General features: G+C 42.4%; 1 protein-coding gene across 2 annotated transcripts in view; it reads left to right on the forward strand.

Annotated features, from left to right (window-relative positions):
• The window catches only part of ptprub (protein tyrosine phosphatase receptor type Ub), a 700,336-nt gene that overhangs the window by 447,740 nt on the left and 227,131 nt on the right, over window positions 1-25,465 (forward strand). For both annotated transcript variants that reach the window (XM_034175133.1, XM_034175134.1), the window contains exons 7-8: window positions 1,214-1,507; window positions 23,334-23,651. In XM_034175133.1, coding sequence (XP_034031024.1) covers window positions 1,214-1,507; window positions 23,334-23,651 — 612 coding nt within the window. The remainder of the gene's footprint in view (window positions 1-1,213; window positions 1,508-23,333; window positions 23,652-25,465) is intronic.

Raw genomic sequence — 25,465 nt, forward strand, 5'->3', positions numbered from 1 at the left:
TATTTCAGGAGCCCTGATTGCATGACAAAACAGACGACAGCGACACGTCCACATCGTGAATAATGTCTTTTCATCTTCCACTTTAAGGGTCTGCTGTGGTCCCGTAGTTCTTTATTTTGATATCAAACCCATTTTAAAGGTGTATTTTTAAAATCTGTTTGCTGAGGAATCCTTAATTAAACAGAAGGCAGAGCTGGGAGCCATTCTTATTTTCAGAATAGTGAGGAAAACAATGGAAACATGCACTAATAATAACCTAGGGGTGGTGGGGGATCTTCAGAAAAATACACAATTATATAGAAATAAACAAAATTAATGATTTTAAACAAATTGTTGGCATATTTCCACCGGCTGTGAAAGTGAAAATTTGTTGTTTTCCTCTCAGCTTTTCGGCTGCATATCTGTAATTTGGACAGCTTTAATTAAGGACGCAGACACAGAAAAGCCAGAGATGAGCTGCTGCAGGCTGAGCCGAGGCAAAGAGGGCAGCGGCGACATGGAGGCGAGGTGATGGCAGTGTTAAAAGCCCGCAGGGAGGAATGCCTTCAAAGAAACTGCGCCTCTGCAAGAAGGAAGAATTAGTCACAGCCTCAGATCGGGTCTCTCTTTCATGCTTTGTCCTCATTTGTTTTGCATTCCAGTCCTTTTACTTCACAGCTGTAATTGTTCACTGTGTCTTGGTTGTGACATTTGACTAGTGGGCTGGATTGAATCGTAGGTTGGGTATTCTTTCCCGCCAAGCGGTGCAGCGTGCAGGATCGTTTCTTTCATCATGGTGACCCGGCTGTGAGTTACCAAATTCTGGGGTGGTGGTGGTGGTGGGGGGGAATACACGGCAGTTCATCCTCAAAGACGGGACACATTCGTCGCACTCTGTGCACAGCTGCTTTTCACTTACTTCTGTGCTGGAACTTTACGCCGGGGCCAGAATGCCTTGTTAATAGGTACTATGACTAATCTGCAGTTTGACCTGCTCACTTACAGCAGCCATCTCACGGGCATCATTTAAGACTCGGTGGGCTTTTGCATGGTGAAATATCTGTTTGTGTGGTGCTTATTAGTAAAATTAATACCACAATTTTTCCTCTTTAGATTTTTCAACCCTGCTTTCAGACCACCCGTAAATTCTAGTAATATGGAAAATGTGTTAAATCACAGTGACAAGTAAAAAAAAAAAAAAAAGTTTCCTTTTTTTTCTTCTTTTTTTAAACAGTACCTCCATCCCCTATTGCACCGCCTCAGCTGCTGCGTGCGGGCTCCACTTACCTCATCATCCAACTCAACACTAACTCCATCCTGGGAGACGGCCCCATTATCAGGAAGGAGATTGAGTATCGTGCAAGCCAGTCTCCGTGGTCAGAGGTGCATGGTGTCAATATGGGCACCTATAAGCTGTGGCACCTGGATCCAGACACGGAGTACCACATTAGTGTGCTGTTGACACGGCCTGGAGAAGGGGGGACTGGCCCACCTGGACCACCTCTCGTGAGCAGGACCAAGTGTGCAGGTAAGCTTCGTGTTCCTGACAGCGTCATATCTGAGATGTGCTGAAAATGTTTAAGCCTGCTCCTGGAGGTCACCGATGCAACTTATTGAATTCCTTACCTGCTCTCTTCACAACGAGCTGGTTCTGCATTTGTTCTTATATTTGTAAGATTTTGCTTCATTTTCTTGATATTGTGTTATGTGGTGAATTTGTAAATGTTTTTCTACTTGAAAGATCCATATAAATACATAAATAAACAGCAGCAGCAGCAACTTATTATTATCTATATATTCAGTGGTGGTCACAGTTCCGATAATCCATCCATCTATCCATCCATCCATTTTCTTCCGCTTGTCACAACTTGATTTTGGCTTTTACAAATGGCTTTTTTTTTTTTTTTTTTTTTTTTTTTTTACATATGAATAAAATGGCATCCATCCATCCATCCATTTTCTTCCGCTTTATCCGGAGTCGGGTCGCGGGGGCAGCAGCTCAAGCAAAGCTGCCCAGACCTCCCGATCCACACACACCTCCCCCAGCTCCTCCGGGGGAACCCCAAGGCGTTACCAAGCCAGCCGAGAGATGTAGTCCCTCCAGCGTGTCCTGGGTCTTCCCCAGGGCCTCCTCCCAATGGGACGTGCCCGGAACACCTCTCCAGCGAGGCGTCCAGGGGGCATCCGGAAAAGATGCCCGAGCCACCTCAACTGACTCCTTTCGACTTGGAGGAGCAGCGGCTCAACTCCGAGCTCCTCCCGAGTGACCGAGCTCCTCACCCTATCTCTAAGGGAGCGCCTAGCCACCCTGCGGAGGAAACTCATCTCGGCCGCTTGTACTCGCGATCTCGTTCTTTCGGTCATGAGCCAAATCTCATGACCATAGGTGAGGATCGGAACGTAGATCGATCGGTAAATCGAAAGCTTTGCCCCCCTACTCAGCTCTCTCTTCACCACGATGGTCCGATACAGCGACCGCATCACTGCAGATGCTGCACCGATCCGTCTATCGATCTCACGCTCCATCCGTCCCTCACTCGTGAACAAGACCCCGAGATACTTAAACTCCTCCACTTGAGGCAAGGACACTCCACCGACCTGAAGAGGGCAAAGCACCTTTTTTCGGTCGAGAACCATGGCCTCGGATTTGGAGGTGCTGATTTTCATCCCGGTCGCTTCACACTCGGCTGCAAACCGCCCCAGTGCACGCTGAAGGTCCTGATTTGACGAAGCCAAAAGAACCACATCATCCGCAAACAGCAGAGACGAGATTCTGTGGTTCCCAAACCAGACCCCCTCTACACCCTGGCTGCGCCTACAAATTCTGTCCATAAAAATAATGAACTTCGATAATTATTGGTTATCGGAGTATCAGAACTCCATCGTTCCGATAATCCGATAACCAATAATTATCGAAGATAATGTTTTCATTATCGGATTATATGTTCAGATAACTTTAAAAACCATTATCAGACTAATTATATTCCGATAAATTTTTGTCTGATAATTTTTAGACCGTTAATGTGGCAAACAAAGCTGAACAGCTACAAACATTTATAAAATTTAAAATCAGTTGAGCACCTACCTGTTAAATGTTTCATAGCAGATGTGTTGTTCTACCCTCTGCAAACAGAGGAAAGCTGCTTCTAGAAGAAACAGCTCTATCCTCTGGAGTAAAAGGAGAACTGGTCATAAAAAAAATCATTTCTTTTCACCCCATACTGATATGTGGGCAATATCACCCAAGTCATCCAGAGGTATACATTTTTAACTTATGGTTCAAATTTTAACCAAACTAATTTTGGACAAGTTATTTAAATTAACGTCACATCTGAAGTTTTATAAAGTAAAAATATCAGATATATTTTTTAGTTTTAAAGTAATGCACCAATGTTCAAGGTTTTATTGTGGATATGCTGTGCCTGTTGTGTGGGCCACTGAAGAGGAGGTACTGCTGGCCCACCACCACCAGATGGCGCCCTGCTTGGAGTGCGGGCTTCAAGCACGAGAGGGCGCCGGAGCCACTGGGAGTGACAGCTGTCGCTCTTCATCAGCACCAGCTGTCACTCATTCAACCCATCACCATCACCATAAAGGCCGGACTGCAACTCCACCTCCTCGCCGAGAAATCATCTACCATACAGGTAATTTTCTCTGCTAAACCGAAAACATGACTAATAGTCTTTACTTCTTTGCAGCCGTTTTCCTGTGGTGATTGCCTTATCTGTGGGATTGGCGTTTGGTGTGATCAGCGACGGCTTCGCTTCACACCCCAACCAGATGAGTGATTAGACAGGAGCTGCACGAGTGTGTGATTGGAGGTGGAGGTGCTCCCTCCTAACTGAACACAGACTGTGGGATTACTGAGTGTGTGTACTCACACTCATCAAACTGTTTCTGTTCTCTGCCAGCAGTACCGGGTCTGACTGCTGAAGACAGTGGCCACCTGGGGCGCAGGGCTTGGCGGCTCCGGTGTTCTTCAGATCCGTTGGTGGTGGAAGCTGTGTGGGTTCCGGCTCTTCTATCACCAGACGTCTTCTATCTTCGAGCCTGCCACACGCCACCTTGTGTATGATTGATATTCCGCACTATTGTTATTGTCTGTACTTCGTTGTGCGCTTCACAACATTAAATTGTTACTTTTTGGCTTATCCATTGTCCATTCATTAACGCCCCCTGTTGTGGGTCCGTGTCACGACACCTTCCCAACAGTGCCAAGTGCATTATTGGTAGGATAGGGTAATCTCAGTATGTTCACGACAGGAGAAATGCATTTCAGACACTCTGATCAGGCTCCACGGACAACAGCATTAAACTCTAGTGCCTAAAACTCTTGTGAATATATTCTCTTGGTTTATAGACGTTATTGTGTTTGTGTTTATTAAATTCCACGCATCTTAAATGTAGCAGACACAGATTATCTGGAATTTTGTTTTGGAAAGTTTTCACAGTCTCTACTGCCATCTACTGGCCAGTAATGTTCATGGCAGTATTCGCCCTGAAGCTGGGCTGATATTTTCAATCACTGTACTCGGTTCCAGTTCAAACTGTACGACAGAACCGCACGGTGTAAAAGTTCAGAGCGCCCAATTTATGTTCTCACACAAGTCCGACGTTCAAAAACCACACGTCGGACTCATGTTTCCAAAAGCAAAACATCAACAGAAGCATTTTTTTTTTCAGAATTAATTTACATTTTTTTTTTTTTTTTTTACAAAAACTTTCGATGGGAGACATCAAAGTTTAAAAAAAAAATAATTACAAGACAGGTCTGCTGTGTTTGCACAGGCACAGTGGGAGAGGTTGGATGCTTGTAGCGCTTCAGCAGCAGGATACCCTCACGACGGCTGACCAGAATATCAAACAGGTTTGATTTTCATCTGCCAATCAGGAGGTGGTCGTGAGATGTTAAACGCAGCTCGTTACTTCATGTATACTAAATGATGCAGGATGCGCGATTAACGTGAAACTCTGTGTGATCCAAAAAATTCTTCCACGAATGAAAAATCAGCTGAAAAAGGGCCAAAACTCGCACAGTGTAAACCCAGTTAACGTCTGGCACCAGTAGATCATGGCAGTGTTCTGTTTATTTTTGACACCGGTTATATGAGGCGGTTATCTAATTACAACTTGGCTTTTTTTTTTTTTTGAAAATGCCTTTTTTTGCAAATAAAAAAGTCATATTTTACAAAAGCACATTTATCTGTAAATGCCAACACACGACACACCTCACATTAACATGTTGGTTTACATAGAATGAATGAGTAAACCAATCATTGTTAGCGGAGGCACATTTTACCCAGAATCCTTTGCGATCTGTCTGTGTTTGTTACAAAACTTCAGAATTACTGCATTATTCAACATTAAAAGATATACGAGGTCTTTTAGAAAAGTATCCGACCTTTTTATTTTTTGCAGAAACCATAGGATTTGAATCACGTGTGATTGCATCAGCCAAGCTTGAACCTTCATGCGCATGCGTGAGTTTTTTCACGCCTGTCGGTTGCATCATTCGCCTGTGAGCACGCTTTGTGGGAGGAGTGGTCCAGCCCCCTCGGCTGATTTTTATTGTCAGGAAAATGGCTGAGCAACTGCCGCTTTGCTGCATCAAAATTTTTTCAGAAACTGTGAGAGACAGCCAGGTGGAAACCATTCGGAAAATTTAGATGGCTTTCGGTGAAGATCTTATGGGCATCACACAGATTAAGGAGCATTACGACTGGATTAAAGACAGCCCACAATGGCAGAGGGTGCGCCGTGCTTCGAGCGGCCATCGACAGGCTGAAACGACCAGATCATTTCCAAAGTGAAGGCTGTGTTGATCCGGGACGTCGTCTGACTACCAGAGAAATGTCAAGAGAGGTGGACATAGCACATTTTTGGCACATTACACTGTTACAGGAGATTTTGTAATGAAAGACGTGCGGCGGAATTCGCACGTCAGGACGGAGCCACGTAATGGCGCAGAACAAAAAGCACCTCCGTGTTGGAAGTCTCACGGGACATGCCCAGCTCTTCCACCATTCGGAAGATTCAGACGGCTTTGGGTGGCTTTTCAGTCGAGTGAGTATCCGAGAAATTGTCTAAGATCTGGGCATGTCACATGTCCTGTGAGACCAACACAGAGGTGCTTTCATTCTGCGCCATTAGCGGCTCCGTGGCGAATTCCTCCACTCCTGTTTTCATGACAAAATCTCCTTTAACAGTGGAATGTGTCGGAAAAGCCATGCCATTTCTCTGGTAGTCAGATGACGTCCCGGATCAACACAGCATTCAGTTTGGAAATGATCTGGTCGTTTCAGCCTGTCGATCGCCGCTCAGAGCGGGGCGCACCCTCCGCCATTGTGCGCCGTCTTTAAACCGACTGTAACACTCCTTAATCTGTGTGATGCCCATAAAATCGTCCCTGAAAGCCATCTGAATTTTCCGAATGGTGTCCACCTGGCTGTCTCTCACAGTTTCTGGAAAAATTTGATGCAGCGCTGCTCCAGCCATTCAGACATGTTCCTCACAATTTAAATCTGATGAGGGGGGAGGACCAGTGCTCACTCAAAGCCTGCTCACAGGCGAATGACGCAACCGACAGGCGTGAAAATTCTATGAAGGCATATTTATATTTTTGACCCATTGTGTAGGATTTTGACCTTGGAATGATTTCATAAAACAAAAACTTAATTCAAACTTGTGCACCAAATTCTTGAAACATGTTATATTAAAGATGAATGCTGTGAAAGCCCAATATTAATATGACATTCATGTCACCAGTGTGTGTATGTAAACATCTGACTATGACTACAACTAGGATCTTATAGTTTAACTCACTTTTGTTTGACAGTCAGAATTTATTTTTTTATTGCAGAATTTTCGGGATGTTAACTTGGCATAACCAAGAAATTCTTCATTTTTCTAATTAAAGCATTGCATTGCCTGTGGGGATCCATGGGCTTTAGGTTGGGTAGTGTTTATAAAACAGGTCACTGATATTTTTCAAGGGTGGTAATAAATTATGCAAGATTTGTGTGAGAGCAGAATGTAATTATCAATGTCCATTGTTGTTAAGAAATATTGATAATTTCGCCAAAAATATTTGGCCAGTTTTCCACCAATATTTGTCCAATGTTCTGGTTTGGTGGCATTCATCCTTGGTCCGAAATACATAAGCATACCAAACGGCAAAATGTGAGCTCTCCCCAGTTTCTCCATGTTCGAAGGTAAACGTGCATGCACACACGCATACACGTACACAGAGGCCACTTCACTTTTAATGTACAGATAATTTACTGCCCCGTGCTGGAATGGCGTGTCAGTCCAGAATGTAATTATCAACATCCATTGTTCGCTGTTGTTGCCTATATCCCTAATTTCTCCAAAAATATTTGTCCTATTGTTAGGAAAATTTAACTAAAATCTTTGACACAGACAACAAATGAGACACTAGAGGAAACAGGTTTCAGATTCTAAGACCTTTTGTTATTTAAAGCTTTAAAGGTAGATGTCATACAGAGTGTAGGTCTGAAGACAAATACAAGTACATTCAGTTTTCACACCACTTATATACAGTTCCAAGGTGTTCCAAAGTCCATTCAATGAATCATTTGATAGTATAAGACAGTCAGTCTCAAAATCTATTGCTGGTCGTTCATTATACACTGATGAAATAATGTCTTGCCTCATCACATAGCATAAGACAATCAGACGAATAGTCCTTTCCTTCTTGTTCATCATGCACTGATTAACGAATGTCTCGCCTCATCAATCTTATCTGTGCTCTTTTCTCTTCTATGGCATTGATCAATCAATTACTAAGACAATTATATTGGATAACATTTCCCTCCTGTTGAACCGTTATAATTTCCTACATTGGAATTGTACAATTTCATGGAGATTTTCTGTACACTCATCACATTTTAATCGCAACGATCAAACAATAGGACCAATATCGTACACCTCAAATCATCATCATAGTTGGCAGGATCATCTCTTGGTTGCATCTGCACATTTTCTGTCACTCTTTCATAATTTCGCAGTGCCAATCAATCAATCAATCAATTTTTTTTTATATAGCGCCAAATCACAACAAACAGTTGCCCCAAGGCGCTTTATATTGTAAGGCAAGGCCATACAATAATTATGTAAAACCCCAACGGTCAAAACAACCCCCTGTGAGCAAGCACTTGGCTACAGTTGGAAGGAAAAACTCCCTTTTAACAGGAAGAAACCTCCAGCAGAACCAGGCTCAGGGAGGGGCAGTCTTCTGCTGGGACTGGTTGGGGCTGAGGGAGAGAACCAGGAAAAAGACATGCTGTGGAGGGGAGCAGAGATCGATCACTAATGATTAAATGCAGAGTGGTGCATACAGAGCAAAAAGAGAAAGAAACAGTGCATCATGGGAACCCCCCAGCAATCTACATCTATAGCAGCATAACTAAGGGATGGTTCAGGGTCACCCGATCCAGCCCTAACTATAAGCTTTAGCAAAAAGGAAAGTTTTAAGCCTAATCTTAAAAGTAGAGAGTGCCACATAAACATCACCATGGTGTTAGTCCAACCCAGTTCTTATTGTAATGGTGTCCCGCACAAAATACAAATTTGAACTATTTCTCAATTTTATATTACTTCAAAGTCACTGTGAAAAACAGGCCTGGGTCCCCAGAGATGTGTCCCACACAGGGGCTCCATCTTGTGAGAGACCCCAAACTAAGCCAACAAGTGTTTTTTTTATAAAAGACAATATCTGAAGCTTGCAAGTGCATAATGGAAATGAAACTTAACTGTGTTGTGAAAGTGTAGTGACACGGACCCACAACAGGGGGCGCAAATGAACGGACAATAGAAGAAGTCAAATATGAACACTTTACTGTTGTGAATGCCACAACTACACACAGCAGATTATAGAATGAATACAAAGTCAATCAATCAAGGTGTCGTGTGGGCAGGCTCGACGATAGGAGACGTCCATCTGGAGAAGATCCGGAACCACACGATTTCCTCCGCCACCGAACCAGGAGAATACTGGAGCCGCCGAGTTCCAAGTCCCCCAGGTGGCCACTGTCTCCGCGTGTCGGATCTGGTACTGCTGGCGAAGAGCAAAAACAGTCAGCAAGTTCTTCTTTTAATAGTCAGGTGGGAAAAACACCTCCACCTTAACACCAGAACACAGTGCAGAATCAATCTCCTATTTTTATGTGGTTCGGAGTGAGGAGTGAAAACTATTCACTGCTCGTCAATCCACGAACCCCCAGCCTCCCGCTGGAAATAGCGAGTTGAATCTCCTGCAAAAGATCACAAAAACCAGAACAGCTAGCACGTGCGTAGGCACAATCACGGCTGAGAATTTACCTCCTTGGTAGAACGATATCTCGGCGACGTGGTGGAGGTGTCGTCCTGCTTTTATTAGGGTTGAGGAGCAGATGATTGGTGACAGCTGTCATAGCCGATGAGTGACAGCTGTCACCCCGGCCGCTCTTGTGGGGCGGCAGCGCCCTCTCGTGCCTGAAGCCCGCACTTCAGGCAGGGCGCCCTCTGGTGATGGGCCAGCAGTACCTCCTCTTCTGGCGGCCCACACAACATGTTGAGACTTCTAAACAGATAACGAGCAAATATTGGATAACTAATGTAAAATAATAAAATAAGGCAGGTGAAAGGAGCTAAGCTCAACTCTACACACACAAAACAAACCATCATTCCTTAACAGGTTATAGCAATGCCCCCATGAGGCAGAGATCTTGGAAAATAAAGCAGTTTTGAATTATGGTTTTGATTTAAAATTAAATGAATCCGGATGGAATAACTCCATTAATGTCAATTCTGTCATTTGTACAAAGTTGAAATATAACACATATCTTTTAATTTTAAATAATGCATTAATTCTGAAGTTTTGTAACAAACACAGACAGATGCCAAAGGGATTATGGGTAAATGAGCCTCCACTAACACTGATTCGTTGACTCATTCATTCTATGTAAAAACCAACATGTTAATGTGAGGTTACGTGTGTGATGGTATTTACATATAAATGTGCTTTTGTAAAATATGCCATTTTATTGGCATATTTAATATGCCAATAAAATGACCGAGCTCCTCTCGAGCTCAGTCACTCGGGAGGAGCTCGGAGTTGAGCTGCTGCTCCTCCACGTCGAAAGGAGTCAGTTGAGGTGGCTCGGGCATCTTTTCCCGGATGCCCCCTGGACTCCTCACTGGAGAGGTGTTCCGGGCACGTCCCATTGGGAGGAGGCCCCAGGGAAGACCCAGGACATGCTGGAGGGACTACATCTCTCGGCTGGCTTGGGAACGCCTTGGGGTTCCCCGGAGGAGCTGGAGGAGGTGTGTGTGGATCGGGAGGTCTGGGCGGCTTTGCTTGAGCGGCTGCCCCCGCGACCCCACTCCGGATAAAGCGGAAGAAAATGGATGGATGGATGCCATTTTATTCATATGTAAAAAAAAAAAGCCATTTGTAAAAGCCAAAATCAAGTTGTAACAACCGTCTGATATAACCGGGGTCAAAATGCATAGAACACTGCCATCTACTGGCGCCCAGACGCTCAGACCCTTCCCCATAATCCTTTGCGTACCAGTTTTTTTTGTTTTTTGTTTTTTTGTTGTTTTGTTTTTTGTGTGCAAGAGAGTTGTTGTGGTTTAAACAACAGAGTCCACAACGACAATTGTAAATGAACATTAGGATTATGGGATATCTCAATACTTAGGGCGAATACTGCCATGAATACTACTGGCCAGTAGATGGCAGTAGAGACCATAGCTCAAACAGGAAGCGCTGCAACTTGCACACTAGTGATTCCAATTGAAAATAATGGAGAAGCAACCTGAGCTTCTTCTGGCATTTTTAAATAAAACAAACACAATAACATTGTCTATATACCCGGAGAATATATTCACGAGAGTTTTAGGCACAATATACAAAGAGTTTAATTCTGTTGTCCATGTGGAGCCTGATGAGAGCGTCTCAAATGCATTTCTCCTGTCGTGACTGTACTGAGATTACTCATAATGCACCTGGACACAGCATGTCCACACTAAAACCTTCAAAATTAGTGCAATACTTTAAAACTAAAACATATAGCTGATATTTTCACTTTATAAACCTTCAGAAGTGACGTTAATTTAAATAACATGTCCGAAATTAGTTTGGTTAAAATGTTAACCATAATTTAAGAGCAAATATCTTGTGACCAGTTCTCCTCTCACTCCACAGGATAGAGCGGTTTCTCCTGAAACCAGCTCTCCCCTGTTTATAAAGAATAGAGCTGTTTATTTGCTATAATACATTTAACAGGTAAGCATTAAAATCGTTGATATCAGACTTAACAAAGGTTTTTATCTGTTAAAGTTTTATTCACTTCACCTGCAAAAACATGTTAGCAATCTAAAAATTATCGGACCAAATTTATCAGAAGATAATTGGTCCGATGATGGTTTTCAAAGTTATCCGAAAAGCTAATCCGATAATGAAAACATTAGCTTCGACAATTAGCAGTTAGCGGATTAGTGGAACTGTGCCCACCACTGGTTTTACAAATAAATCTGTATTTGTAAATATGTCTTTTTTTTTTTTCATTTCTAAAAAAAAGGGCAATTTGAAAACTGAAGATTCGGTTTGTTAAGTGGATTCAGCACTTTTAGCGAATGTGTGGCAGCAGTTGTATTCACACTGCTGCCATGAAGACTGCCATCTATGGCAGTCTTCATGGCAGTGTGAGCAGCATTTGTTGCAACACATTTGCGAAAGGTTCATTTGATAGTATAAGACAGTCAGTATCACAGTCTATTGCTGGTCCTTCATTATACACTGATGAAATAATGTCTTGCCTCATCACATAGCATAAGACGAATAATCCTTTCCTTCTTGTTCCTCATGCACTGATTAACGAATGTCTCGTCTCAACACATAGCATAAGACAGTCAGTCTCATATGTCTTGCCTCATCAATCTTATCTGTGCTCTTTCCTCTTCCATGGCATTGTTCAGTCAATTACCAAGACACTTATGATGGTAAATATATTTAACAAAGCTTTAACAACATTAACTTTTATAACACCTATCAACGTTACGTTTTGGTGGCGTTCATCCTTGACCCAAAATACATAAGCATACCAAACGGCAAATGTCAGCTCTCCCCAGTTTGTCCATGATCAATGTTATACGCATGCATGCATGCATGCATGTACACATAGCCCACTTGGCTTTTAATATATAGATGACTTACTGCCTCCTACTGGAATGGCGTGTGAGCCCAAAATTTAATTCTCAACATCCATTGTTCACCGTTGTTACCTAATATCCCCAATTCCTCCAAGAATATTAGTCCTATCGTTTCCTGTATTTGCGGTATTCATGCTTGACCCAAAATACATAAGCATACCAAACGGCAAATGTCAGCTCTCCCCAGTTTGTCCGTGATCAATGTTATACGCATGCATGCATACACGTACAATTAGGACACTTGGCTTTTAATATATAGATGACTTTACTGCCCCCTGCTGGAATGGTGTGTGAGTCCAAAATTTAATTCAACATCCATTGTTCACCGTTGTTACCTAATATGCCTAATTTCTCCAACAATATTAGTCCTATCAACTTTCTGTATTCGCAGCGTTCATGCTTGACCCAAAATACATAAGCATACCTCTAGCAACGGCAAATGTCAGCTCTCCCCAGTTTGTATGTGATCAAAGCCAAACGCACGCATGTATGCATACACGTACAAAGAGGCAACTTGGTTTTTAATATATAGATTAAATTGTATTTATTTATTTATACTTGGAAGTGTTAGGCCTTGATCTCAAAATAATTCCAGTAAATAACTAGACATATATGTATTTACTTGTACATTTATACTGTGGTGTATAACGCGTGCAGCGTACGCATCAGCCCTCTGATGGCTTTCATTTAAAGTACACTGTGTTCTTGCTAAATTAATGAATGACTTTCTTGTACTTAGTGAAGCCAGTCAGTTAAAGATTATTTTCATCAGATGCAAACACAAAAATGCATACAGCCAGACTTGAGATGCTTTTGTAAATGGAGCTGTGTCGTTCATGGTAATCTTTGAAAGTTCCATCAGACTGAAGCTGATAAAGAAATTCAAAGTCAATAGTCTGCATACTTATCTAATACGAAAATGAACAATTGCTGTCATTGGCATTCTCTGAACTCTGGAGCTGTGAAGAGCAGAGATTTTGCCAGCAGCATGGCAGCATTGGTTTCATGGTTATTGAAAAGATAACAGCTGGCACACTACAGTAACTTGATAAAAGCGTGCTCCTTTGGTGTTGACTGAAGAAGATAAAGATAAAAAATGTTTGGTAACTGCAATAAATGCCCTGAAATTTCTCTGGCAGTTTTGTAAAAAAAAAAAATCATTTTGAGTGCACAGATAACACAGACACACATGCATTATCATGAAGTAATGGACACATATTATACCTACATGTTTAATGCTGCTGCATACTTCATCTAATCTGTCAAAGACTGTCAAAATCCATTGCCTGTGATGTCAAAAAGACACTGGGTGCCAGTTAAAGTGTCTGATCTTCATCCCCACATGTGACAAATCAAAGCTGTATCACTGTACATAGTGAAACTTCATGCACTATGCACAGTTTTTTTTAGATGCCTATAACTTCTTCACAGTTGTATGGTAGGGTGCATCTAATCCCCGACCTCTGGAAATCAACCTGTCTTAGTCATAAATCTGTTCTACCATGCAGAAAACCTACTCTGTTAATTTTTTTTGTCAAAATTGAGCTATGTTTACCTATGCCACCGCCGCTTTGAAATTTCGCATTTTGTATTATATGAAAATATGTTTTTTCCTACATATCTCGAAAACTAAGGCCAATACGCCTATAGTTACTGTTAAGGTTGAATATAAACTTGGGGTTTCTGCAGAATTTGAGCCTACTTGCAAGTCTGTAGGATGATTGGTTCTTAAGAAATCAATTTTTCATATAAAATGAAAATGCAAAATTTCAAAGCGGCAGTGGCGTAGGTAAGCATAGCTCAATTAACACAAAATTTAAACAGACTAAGTTTTCTGTATGGTAGAATAGACTTATGACTAAGACAAGTTGCATTTCAAAGATTTTAAAAATCAGTGGGGGTGTGATACATCCTAAGTATGGGTGGCTTGGTGGCTTCCCTCACGAGTCTGCTCCCAAGGTGCTCACTCAATTTTTGATAACTGCCTACTCCAGACAGATTTTTCATACAGTACCATACTGTTTGTATTTCTTAATGATTGATGTAAATGAAGTCCAAATCGGGATACCACAAGGCCCACACCCTGTGCTTAGCCATCAGCATGATAATGCACATGCACAGACAAATAGTCTGCACCTATGTAGTAGTTATGGTTACGCAGAGAGTACACACAATGGGAATCTTTGTGTTACCCTCAGGCTGTTTGTAGTTTTATGTCTTTCATGGTCATTACTCTTTTGTCTGCCCAGCGGTCTGTTACTGCTACCAACCATCCGTCACATATCTTCCTGCCCTGCTCCTTTGGAGCCTCTGTGGCCCTCTCTCCAATGACATATTAATGCTACTCTCCTCTCCCAACAGCTCCAGACACCCCTCGTTTATCAGGCGCCATGATTGAGTTCACAGCATTCCTGTAACCCCTCCACCTCCACCAAATCTGGAGACACAGAACCTCGCAATACAAAAAAAGCAAGTGATGGAAGAGTGGAGGAAGGCTATGTATACTGGTGTGGGAGTGGGTAGTTTTTCAGTGGGTGACTATAGAAATGGCAAGAGTGAATGTGAAGGCGATGAAGTGAGAGGAGGTTCAGACTGTGTGGAAATTGCCTTCACAGCTGCAGCTAGTGGTCTTTGTGAAAGTCCCTAAACTCAGCCTTTAATGATGTATTTGCTTTTCAACCATTGTGACATTAGCTTGTTCACCCCATGTGTGGGAGCCGTAACACTCCTGTGTTTGCTGAGCCGTTAAACAAGCCATTTAGATACAACGTTAGTTCAAGTCAGAGGATGTACATCCTAAGTAAATTTTGCCACTCAATGCAGTTTTCCATTTTTGTCTAATTTTCATACAGAGTGTGTTTGCTACATAGCATTTTTGCATTGCATCTGATTACCTCCAGAGAGATGAAGGTCACTGAGAGCGATATTGGAAGCACCAGGATATATCAAAATCAGTAAAAGATTTCAACATAGAATCAAAACATACAGTATCTTGGCATGGGTAACTGATCTCCTACTAACTTTTAAATTTTGGATGTAACTTTACCCCAAACTGAGATACTGAGTGCATCAGCAAATATCCAAACATACTTTACTGTGTTCTTGAATGTTTTTTTGTTCTACTACCAATCGCTCAGTGGAATAAGGATTTGAGCTACCAATATGTAGACCCGGGCATACAGATCTGTCTGTATGCTTGGGCAAGAAACTTCATCTGCATTGTTTCAGTCCAACCAGGTGTAAATGTGTACCAGCCTTGGCTGGGGAGGGATCCTTTCATGGACTGGCATCCCCTCCAGAGGGTGTCATAGATTCTCATCTGTTTCATACTGTGGAATCTATTGATGAGCAGACCTGCAGGGTCTATATAGAGCTGCTTCTCCTAGTACTACCTGCCTCTAACTCTATAAGTTTGGACTTAGGCATGAAAATACATTCAGTATTTGAAGACTGAAGTTGGTCTCACCTTGACCTTTAAAAACGACATAGTTTGACGTTTATGCCTATTAATTAACATAATAATTGCGCTACCTCCAACATGCTAGTTATGAAATGTCCATTATGTTTATTGAAATATCTGGAAATGTCCTGTAAAGGCCCTGAGGGCCAAGAGTTAAGAGAAAAGAGAGATCAAGCAGGTCACCAACAATCAAGGCCGCTGAGATTGAAGAGACAGAGGAGGTAAAACACGCAGTAAGTAAAAGTACTCTTACTGAGAGTAAAAGGAAAACTGCAACAGCAAGAAAGGGCGCAATAAAAAGTTGAATTATTACATGGTATAAGATATAAATTATAGATATAAATTATATAAATGGTAAATGGACTGCATTTATATACCGCTTTTCCATCTGCATCTGACCCTCAAAGCGCTTTACAGTTATTTAGTGTTCCAGTCAGGTGGGGATTTGAACCGAGGATCTTCTGGTCTCAAGCCCAACACCTTAACCGCTAGACCAACACTTATAATGGATGTTTTTTGTCCTCAGATCAAGCTACTTGTGCCTGTAGTGTCTCACCTCCTCCAGGTGTTTCTTATTATCAGCTGGCCATTGGAGTGCCACCAACCCAAGTACCAAACCATCTGGTCAACACAAGCCTGACTGGGTACGCCGTCACTGAATCCTGATCACTCCCTTTACTGTTGTCCTGATTAGGTTTCAGCTTGAGCAAATAGATGGTGAAGGTTGTTTTGGTGATTTGAAGGAGGTGAAAATTATCCAGTGAACAGAAGGATTATTTGGACCCTCTCTGTATTTGGGGGGAAGTGAATTTTCTCTGGAGAAGCTTTGTCTTGCAGCTGTCAGTTACTCTTACTCTTTCATGGTCATGCTGACTACCCCCCCCCCCCCCCAAAAAAAAAACGCGTCTAGCAGATTTTGCCGTACATCACCGCGTCACACTTGTGCGGATGCTGTAAAACTAATGGCCGTGAATGTGAACATGGTTTTGCCTGGCTCTGATGGCCATCCAGGTGTGCTTGATGAGCCATTTCTGTGCTTACCAGTACGGTGCATTAGAACAGCTTGACGCCCCTCAAGTAAATCACAGAAGAGAGGCAAGCATTTGTACTGCAAGTACTCCCCAAACTATGTTAATGGCTTTCCACCTGCTGCTGGGTCACTGATCTTTCTGGAAAGCTCCTACCTCTTGGACTGCTAGAGAGCCAGTACTGGGGCCTGACTAAAATTAGGAACATTGGGAACACAAGTGCTTTGCTTTTCTTGGCGTGTCATTCATCATGTCTTCCATTCTGAGCCAGTATTCCCTGTATGCCCACATTTGGGTGTTTAGATTTATGTGTGGTTCTGTTTTTTGCTTGCACATGGGTATAGGTATGCATTCTCTGTATAAATCTGGTTGTGTTGAGGTGCAGTCAGTTTAGATGCCCTCCTCTGCAACAGCTGCAATCTGAGGCAGCTCTGCTTTTCACTGCTTCTGTTCCATCTCACAATTTTAGGGGAGATAATAAACCAGAACCTGTCACATCCACTCTGACTTCCAATCTCAGAGGATCAACACGGCACTCTGGGCTTTTGGCCATGCTAGGACGGCTGCAGCTAAGCACCACAGGGTGCCAACAAATGGGTGCCCATGGCACTGAGACAAATAAGACAAGGAAAGGGGAAGAGGTTGGCACAAATGTCCTCTTCCAGAATACCCACAATGAGCACTCTGTGACCATTTTGTCTGGGCTTTCATCAACTCTGCAGATAAATGCCTCTCTATTTAGCTCCCAAACTGTGCAGACTATCAATTGCACCATTAAGACAATCCACGGCCACTGTGAACAATGGAATATTGATGTGTTTTGCTGGTATCCAGTCCACGATTTTGAGATTAAAACGCCTGCCCACTTACTGTCTCTGTCAGGATGAGTGAGGTTCAGGATTTAGCTGCATTTCTTGCATGAAATATTAGAAACATTGGGAAGTGGTTGGCCTAAAGTATAGAGAAATGGCTTTGTGACCAGAGGGTCATAGTTCCACTCACAGTGTGAAGTCGGGTGCCTTGGCAGCAACCTGACATTGATGTGTGTGCTTGTGCGTGAATGAGTGAATGTTATTCTAACTGTAAAACACTTTCAGCATCTGCTTCAGATTGAAAATTACATTATTTTTTAAAAAATGTGGTGCAGTCCAAAGTACTAAAATGTTACTGAGTAAGAGATATTCAGTATATAATAGACACATCAAAAATTTTACAGTTGTGATTACAAAATAAATAAATATATAGTCTCAATTTTTGATAGGTTTACTGGTATCTTGTTCATGTAACACACATTAGATTGAGGAGTTACCACACCCCAGTAAAAACAACACCTTGAGATCACGTGACTCCACCCCATATGGTGTCAGATTGTGTGAATATTTTTAAAGTGACTAGATATGTCCTGGTACTAACCACTGCTTGAAGATGAACAGAATGTCTTATTTTCATGAGGAAAGACCACCTGGGAGAACTTGCAGACCACCCAGAGATGAAATGGGCTTTATTGACCAAACTACAACACAATCTAATTGTTGTGAAAAAAGAGTACTAACAGCAGCCTGACAGACCTTAAGGTCCATTGGGACAGTGATTGAGAGTCCATGACTCCTACGACATGTGATGCAAGTCCACTGTGGGATACTGCCACAGCTGAATGGACAGGAATGATGCAGATGAAGTGTCTTGTCCATGGACACAGACAGGTAGCCTGAAGCCCAAACCTGGAATTAAACCCCGTTCTACAGCTTGGTCATGGAACACCTATTTCACAGAGCCACCTGCACTTAAAGAGCGTATCACATTCCAGTCAGCACGACACATCTCAAACCAACTTGTAGCTGCCTGAAGGTTACTCTGCCTGTGTCCAGATGGAGTCCACTTCATGCTCACACCAGTACACACAGTCAGTCTGGGTTGCTTTTCGTGTACAAAAGTAATACACCTTTAATTTGTATTTCAAGACGAATTCTTGTATTTTGCGATCAGTATATGTTTGTCTCCAGCTTTTTGTAACCCGCCATGTCGCTGCTGATCCTCATGCTGTGTCATTTGTCCACTAGACTCACCGGCTCCCGGTAGTTATTAGCATGGCGGTCCACAGTGCGCACACAGATGGAAGCTGGTCCACGTCACGGCTCTCCTGTTAACCCTCTGGGGCTGATGCCGTCGTATACGATGGCTAAGACCAAGCTTTACTAAATTATAAGTAACTTTTTAATGATATGAGATAGAAACTTACTTTTTTTGCAGAAAAGTTAACTCCGCGGACTTTCGAACCAGCCATCGGCCATCTTTGTACTCCTCATAGAAGCTGTGTGATAACGTGCGCAGTGTGAGTGTCCAATCGGAATTGGTTCACCATCACATAGTTTTCCAAAATCCAATCGTAGGGCAGATTTACCTAACGTGAAAAGCCAAAGATCATTTTCAGGAGTGATATGTTACTAGTTGGCCCGTTTGAATAGTCCCCTGAGTGCTCCAATGAGTACATACTATTGGGCTCCAGTGCGCCCTGCACCATTACGCACAGCGATCAGTGAAAGCAGATGGAGCAGAGCCTCTAATGACAATCTCACGTGCTCAAACAAAGAGTGTGTAACTATCAGAATTGCTGCACTAGTTTTCATGTGAATGTTACTGGATAACTGTGTTGCTTTCTCGGCGTAAAGCACTGTTTACCATGTCAATGGAGCGAGGGGGAGGGCCACTCCTCAGACTGTAAGGAGCCAAAGTGGGCCAAAGTGTGAATGAAAGCTGCTTTAGGAGCAGCACAGAACACTCCAAAACATAGTAGAAGTAGACGTTTGTGATGTAACCTTTGTGTAATAGCAGACAGAAATTGCTTTGAGATTAAGACAAAAAAAATGCATAGACCATTTTGTATGTATTGTTCAAAATGTGCATTTGTGTTTATTGTTTGAGCCTTTTTGTTGCGCAGTCTTTCACACAAGACCTCAGATTACCTTTATAAAGTGTCAAAACAGTTGTTTATTATAGTTTGCTGTGTGTTTTGAATAAATGTGTGTGGAAAATTATTTCCGCTTTACTTTTTCCTTTCTTATTTCTGATTGTAAACCTTTATTACTCTTATAAAACACAACAAAAGCATATATATTATGAAAGCACAGGTTGTCCTGAAAAAAAGAGACATAAAACTTGATTGTGGGATGCAGGGAGAGCTGTTAACAGCAATAATTAAATATTCATGCCAGGCGAGTGAACTGTCCAAAATATGCCCTCAGACCCCATCGATCACCGTCATCACTTTCTCTCCAACCAACCATGATCACTGATGTGGCTTCTTCAGCGAGACTCGTCAGTGTCCAACACGTAGCAGCTTAGTTTAGCATGGTATGACGTGGCAGCACAAAGTAAAGACACCACCGGTTTCACGCTTTCTAGAGAGGCAATACACTTTGTTAAAGTTCTGCTGGCTACCTGAACGGAAAGAATAGAAACCGTGGTTAGAGCTGTGTTTTCGAAGACCATTTCTGAAAGCTCCCACTTTCCTCCTCAAAATTTTATCTATGGGAAAACTGTCCACCTGATAAACGTCAATGTAGTCACCGTCAAAGTCCACAAAAAACACTGATTTTGAGCTTCTTTTTTTTTTTTAGCTTATTTTGAGTTTTTTTTTCCATTTGTTTCAGTGTATGGGTCTGAGGGGGCGGTGTCTCACATGATGTCACCATAGTCCATATTTCTCACAGACACATTTTTGAGTGTGTATCAGTGGCAGATGAAATCAAGCTAATTTCCTCATGTTTATGACTTAATATCTCAGGACATATGGCGCCAAAAATAAAACACAATACATCAATATCCCATCCCAGCAGTCGTAGGGCATGAGGCAGGATACACCCTGGACAGCACATCAGTTTATAGCAGGGCCACATACAGACAGACAAACACATCCACATCCAGCATTTTTAAACTATTTATTTATTTGTTATTGTATTATTTATTTTAACCCCGCGACCCATTCCCAGATAAGCGGTTGAAGATGTATGTATGTCTGTATGTTTGTATTTTAATTTATTTAATAAAATAAAATAAAAAAGCCGATCACAACTCCACAGAGGGGGGAATCAAGAACAAAAGTGTGGACAGCACACTCACCGAATTGCAGAATGATGTCCCTGCCTGATCCACTGTCCTCTCCTCCCGAGAATGACCAGGATACAATCCGCCACTGATATGATCCTTTTATCCTCGGCTCTGAGATCCGCGCACAGCCCTCACCCACGTGCTCGACCAGCCGCGATGTCTAGAAACGGATTGAGAGTGTGCATCTTTTGATTTGAGTTGATTTATTCACCAGTAACACAGTAAGTCCCTTCGGCTGTTCCCTTGATTTTTTTTTTTTCACTTGTTTTTCTTTATTTCCTTCTGCATCCACAGCTGATTGGACCTGAGAAGTAGCATATCTGCTCTTGTGGCTTTTTGCCTCTGATGGACACATGACGTTACGTTTACTGGCAACATAGAGAGCTGCATTTAGCAGCAGGATTTTCCCTGTTTAAGGACACATATGGGGAAGATGGATTTGAGCGGAGTTTACAGTGGTCTGAAAGAATAACATCATATTTCCTCATTGGTCATGTGCAGTCATCACAGCTGCATATTCTCGGAGAGAGAAACACAGAGGCAGAGAGAGAGACAGAGAGAGAGAGAGAGAGAGCGAGAGCACTCCAGATTAGCCTAACACCAAGATAAGTAAATACAGTGGTCCCTCGCTATAACATGGTTCACCTTTCACGGCCTCACAGTTTCGCGGATTTTTTAGTGCAATTTTGTATGCTTTTTTTTTTTTAACAGCGCATTGTGTTCTACATCTTATCAGGCGGGCCGGTCGCGGCACCGGTCGGCATCACTGCGATTGCTCTCACTGCCTCCGATGAGCTTTCTGTGGGCTCGGTAAATGCAGCAGCGGGCCACTCACACCGCCCTCCTGTCTGCTGTGCGGAGCTGCGGCAAATCTGGCAACAGGTCCAGAGACTACGTTCACTGTTTCGATATGGATGTTGACCGCAGCCGCACAGCTCCGTGGCCACCGAGAGAGGACTTGGATTCTTTGCGGGTCCTGCATCCGTACCCCTGGAGGCAGTGAGTGAAGGGAGAGCCGCGCATTGTGTTCTGTGTGTGTCTGTTTATAATCTTCTCGCACAGAAGAAAAAAGAGAGTGTTTACACAAGAGAGAAAAGTGAGAAAATGTTAATGCCTGTTTGAGAAAAGTGTATCAAGTGTGTAGTGAGGGGTTTTACAGCCTTAAAACATCTATAATAATTGCAAAAAATAGCGCTGACTATTTTGCGGATTTTGCTTATCGCGGGTTATTTTTAGAACGTAACTCCCGCGATAATCGAGGGACCACTGTATAAAGCTAACAGACTATAGTGCTAGCAAAAAGCTAACTAAATCTAAAATTCTAACCAAAGATAACTGAACATAAAACTAAATAATATGCACACTGATATTACAAAAATAGAAAAAAAACAGGATTTATAAAGTGAGCTAATGCAAGTTTTTTATTCATCAAATGTGTTCTCTGTTTGCGCAGTAACACAACACCTGTCAAATCCATTTTATTTGATAGTTCTTGCCTTAGCACATTTTACCTTACTCAGTGATGCATTAGCCGCCTTCTTTAAGCTCTGTGCACTAATCTGTGGTGCAGTGAGAATCCCTCTGAGTCTGAGAGTCTGTGAGGGAATGAAGACCTTGGCCAGCAACCTCAAACTTGACCAATTCCTCCCTGTACCTCATATCTCTGCTGTCGTTCCCTGCCTCCCCGGCCCATTACTCAACACGCCCTATTAAAAGAAGAAAGCAGTACAATACGTTATGTGGCATATTGCTTGACAAAAAGGCATTGATTGCGTTAATAATGGGCACTGATAAATGCCTTCATTGATGGTGCGCAGAGGATGTCCTTGGCTTAACTCTGCCCGTCTTCAGTTTAGACGTCCCTCCTGAACACTGTGCAGTCTGTGCCTCTGCGTATAGAGGCGCTTTGTGTCTTTTAGCTTGCCATTACATTTAAGGAGGATGAAACTGACACAGCTGTTGTTTTTTCCCCTCTTTTGTCCAAGGAAAGACAGTATTAACCCGGCAATGACAAGAATTAACTTGTTGCCTTCTAAAAATATGCGACAGGCCTTCCCAGTGACCCACCAGCAAAACTGTCCGTCTGATGTGAATGTCCTTGCATATCACTGGCATTTTTCTGTTTGCATGACGCCTTGGGGTAAAGGACTGTGACTGCTGGACAGTTAATTTGCTTATTGACACTGAGGCATGGTGGGAGTTTGGTAGTAAACCACAGCGTGTCGGACTAATTAGTTTAGTTGGCATGAGTGGTTGCACTGCTGTAGGGGATGTGGATGTGTTGCATTTGCTGTAAATTTATGACCTCCCATGTTGTTGTGGGGTAATGTGGAGGCATGTTAGTGAAGTGAACAAGTCCTAGGATCATCCTTGGATATCAAAGAGACACTACGCTGTCAATTTCTGGGTTATTTCACACAAAAATGAAGTTACGGGTGCTCTCATTTATTGAAAATGCAATACCATGCCTTTGGGGTATTAACTAGGCATCACTCGCTGTCTTTACTGTGTTGGTTTTCAATTCAGTTTTTCTTCCTTCACAGAGCCCATGCGGGCACTGCGGGGCCTCATAGCCACAGATATCCAGTCCAGACAGTTGTCACTACAGTGGGAGAATTTAGCATTTAACCTGACACGCTGCCACACCTACTCAGTGTCCCTATGCTACCGCTACACCACTGCGGGAGGCGGCGGAGGCCACAACACCACTGTTCGTGAGTGCCTGGCAGTGGAACACAACGCCTCACGCTTCACACTGCGTGATCTGCCACCTTACCACAGCATCCTTGTCCGTCTGTCACTGTCCAACCCAGAGGGAAAGAAAGAGGGCAGAGAGGTGACCTTCCAGACAGAGGAAGACAGTAAGTCCTGAGATTGACAAGACAGAAAAACAACAAAAATGCTGAAATATCTTGGTTTGAAGTTCTTTTTGCTTTAATTTTACTTTGAAATGAAAATTTCAAATTACATAACCTGCCTTTACTGTGTGCTGAATCCCACATCTTGATTGTTTGTGGCTCAGTGCATTTGTCATGAGGTCAGTGGACTTTCGTGCCCACATTATTGTGTGGAGTTTCTAAATGTGTTATTAATCTTTTATTTAAAAATGAGTTGGCTGCCCATCGGATTTAGTGGACCTAATTTTGCAGCCTTTTATGCACTGAGACCAAGGATAACAGTACATCCAGAAAGTATTCACAGTGCTTCACTTTCCACATTTGGTTATGTTACAGCCTTATTCCAAAATAGATTTAATTCATTTTTTTCCTCGAAATTCTACACACAATACCCCATAATGACAATCTAATATGAAAAAGCTTTTTGGAGATTTTTGCAAATTTATTAAAAATAAAAACCCTAAGAAATCACATGTACATAAGTGTTCGCAGCTTTTGCCATGAAGCTCAAAATTGAGCTCAGGCGCATCCTGTTTCCACTAATCATCCTTCTGATGTGTCTATAGCTTAATTGGAATCCACCTGGGGAAACATGATTGGACATTGGACAGTTTTCTCTGGGCCCCTCCCCAATCGGACCGGGAGTGACATGTTTAGCCGCATGTTCTCCTTGAATTGCTGGCTGTCTGAGTGGTGTCCAAAAAATGAGGTGGGCTTCATAGATAATTGGCAAAGCTTCTGGGGAAAACCTGGTCTTGTTAGGAGAGACGGCATCCATCCCACTTTGGATGGAGCAGCTCTCATTTCTACAACCCCTGGCAAAAATTATGGAATCACCGGCCTCAGAGGATGTTCATTCAGTTGTTTAATTTTGTAGAAAAAAAGCAGATCACAGACATGACACAAAACTAAAGTCATTTCAAATGGCAACTTTCTGGCTTTAAGAAACACTATAAGAAATCAAGAAAAAAGATTGTGGCAGTCAGTAACGGTTAGTTTTTTAGACCAAGCAGAGGAAAAAAATATGGAAACACTCAATTCTGAGGAAACAATTATGGAATCACCCTGTAAATTTTCATCCCCCAAATTAACACCTGCATCAAATCAGATCTGCTCATTGACATTGACCCTATGTGTCTTTTTGCAAGGAATGTTTTTGCAGTTTTTGCTCTATGGCAGATGCATTATCATCTTGAAAAATGATTTCATCATCCCCAAACATCCTTTCAATTGTCCAAAATATCAACATAAACTTGTGCATTATTGATGATGTAATAACAGCCATCTCCCCAGTGCCTTTACCTGACATGCAGCCCCATATCATCAATGACTGTGGAAATTTACATGTTCTCTTCAGGCAGTCATCTTTATAATCTCATTGGAAAGGCACCAAACAAAAGTTCCAGCATCATCACCTTGCCCAATGCAGATTCGAGATTCATCACTGAATATGACTTTCATCCAGTCATCCACAGTCCACAATTGCTTTTCCTTAGCCCATTGTAACCTTGTTTTTTTTCTGTTTAGGTGTTAATGATGCCTTTCGTTTAGCTTTCTGTATGTAAATCCCATTTCCTTTAGGCGGTTTCTTACAGTTCGGTCACAGACGGTGACTCCAGTTTCCTCCCATTCGTTCCTCATTTGTTTTGTTGTACATTTTTCGATTTTTGAGACATATTGCTTTAAGTTTTCTGTCTTGACGCTTTGATGTCTTCCTTGGTCTACCAGTATGTTTGCCTTTAACAACCTTCCCATGTTGTTTGTATTTGGTCCAGAGT

This window comes from Thalassophryne amazonica, chromosome 7 (assembly GCF_902500255.1).
Source record: "Thalassophryne amazonica chromosome 7, fThaAma1.1, whole genome shotgun sequence".
In the NCBI taxonomy this organism is placed as follows: domain Eukaryota; kingdom Metazoa; phylum Chordata; class Actinopteri; order Batrachoidiformes; family Batrachoididae; genus Thalassophryne; species Thalassophryne amazonica.